At 52.8% G+C, this 1,688-nt stretch overlaps 1 protein-coding gene across 1 annotated transcript; it reads left to right on the plus strand.

The window, feature by feature from the left end:
• The first annotated feature begins 92 nt into the window (after positions 1 to 92).
• On the plus strand, positions 93 to 1,659 carry LOC118601716 (putative protein TPRXL). Its single transcript, XM_036219651.1, has 2 exons — positions 93 to 1,277; positions 1,538 to 1,659. The coding sequence occupies exons 1-2, from the start codon at positions 140 to 142 to the stop codon at positions 1,657 to 1,659; spliced, it is 1,260 nt and encodes a 419-aa protein (XP_036075544.1). The 5' UTR covers positions 93 to 139.
• Positions 1,660 to 1,688: the final 29 nt, after the last annotated feature.

Genomic DNA, 1,688 nt, shown 5'->3' on the forward strand with positions numbered 1-1,688 from the left:
GGCGAGCACATCAATGCCCTCTTCTGCACCAAGTACTCACAGTCCTTCCACAAGTCCTCCTGAGAACACGTCTCCCTCAGGTAAACCAACCACTGCATCTTCTCCTAGCGTAGGACACACACCTCTGACCTCGGCAAAAATGTCTACAGCGTCAACCTCAAAGGACACCACTGCGACGCAAAGCGTTGAGACATCACCCGCTGTTACGACAACTCAAACTCCCGTCACCTCCACAGTCTCCATGACAAGTGGTGTAGACAAAAGGACAACCGCTGCAGAGAAACAGACAAAAGCAACTTCACCCAGCACCTTCAGCGAGAAAACATCAGCATCTTCTCAGGACCAGCACACAGAGAGTCCTCAGCCCACTGCAGGATCGCAGGCAAGCCTGATGACAGAGGCGAGCACATCAATGCCCTCTTCTGCACCAAGTACTCACAGTCCTTCCACAAGTCCTCCTGAGAACACGTCTCCCTCAGGTAAAGCAACCACTGCATCTTCTCCTAGCGTAGGACACACACCTCTGACCTCGGCAAAAATGTCTACAGCGTCAACCTCAAAGGACACCACTGCGACGCAAAGCGTTGAGACATCACCCGCTGTTACGACAACCCAAACTCCCGTCACCTCCACAGTCTCCATGACAAGTGGTGCAGAAAAAAGGACAACCGCTGCAGAGAAACAGACAAAAGCAACTTCACCCAGCACCTCCAGCGAGAAAACATCAGCATCTTCTCAGGACCAGCACACAGAGAGTCCTCAGCCCACTGCAGGATCGCAGGCAAGCCTGATGACAGAGGCGAGCACATCAATGCCCTCTTCTGCACCAAGTACTCACAGTCCTTCCACAAGTCCTCCTGAGAACACGTCTCCCTCAGGTAAAGCAACCACTGCATCTTCTCCTAGCGTAGGACACACACCTCTGACCTCGGCAAAAATGTCTACAGCGTCAACCTCAAAGGACACCACTGCGACGCAAAGCGTTGAGACATCACCCGCTGTTACGACAACCCAAACTCCCGTCACCTCCACAGTCTCCATGACAAGTGGTGTAGACAAAAGGACAACCGCTGCAGAGAAACAGACAAAAGCAACTTCACCCAGCACCTTCAGCGAGAAAACATCAGCATCTTCTCAGGACCAGCACACAGAGAGTCCTCAGCCCACTGCAGGATCGCAGGCAAGCCTGATGACAGAGGCGAGCACATCAATGCCCTCTTCTGCACCAAGTACTCACAGTCGTTCCACAAGTCCTCCTGAGAACACGTCTCCCTCAGGTAAAGCAACCACTGCATCTTCTCCTAGCGTAGGACACACACCTCTGACCTCGGCAAAAATGTCTACAGCGTCAACCTCAAAGGACACCACTGCGACGCAAAGCGTTGAGACATCACCCGCTGTTACGACAACCCAAACTCCCGTCACCTCCACAGTCTCCATGACAAGTAGTGTAGAGAAAAGGACAACCGCTGCAGAGAAACAGACAAAAGCAACTTCACCCAGCACCTTCAGCGAGAAAACATCAGCATCTTCTCAGGACCAGCACACAGAGAGTCCTCAGCCCACTGCAGGATCACAGGCAAGCCTGATGACAGAGGCGAGCACATCAATGCCCTCTTCTGCACCAAGTACTCACAGTCCTTCCACAAGTCCTCCTGAGAACACGTCTCCCTCAGGTAAACCAACCA

The sequence above is a fragment of the Rousettus aegyptiacus genome, unplaced genomic scaffold (genome assembly GCF_014176215.1).
Source record: "Rousettus aegyptiacus isolate mRouAeg1 unplaced genomic scaffold, mRouAeg1.p scaffold_m13_p_4, whole genome shotgun sequence".
In the NCBI taxonomy this organism is placed as follows: Eukaryota; Metazoa; Chordata; class Mammalia; order Chiroptera; family Pteropodidae; genus Rousettus; species Rousettus aegyptiacus.

Bases quoted from the DNA above. Each gene is read 5' to 3' on its own strand.
- LOC118601716 (XM_036219651.1), top strand. From the start codon at position 140: ATGTCTACAGCGTCAACCTCAAAGGACACCACTGCGACGCAAAGCGTT. The intron at 1,278-1,537 runs GTAAAGCAACCA...GCATCTTCTCAG, and splicing joins TGAGAACACGTCTCCCTCAG to GACCAGCACACAGAGAGTCC.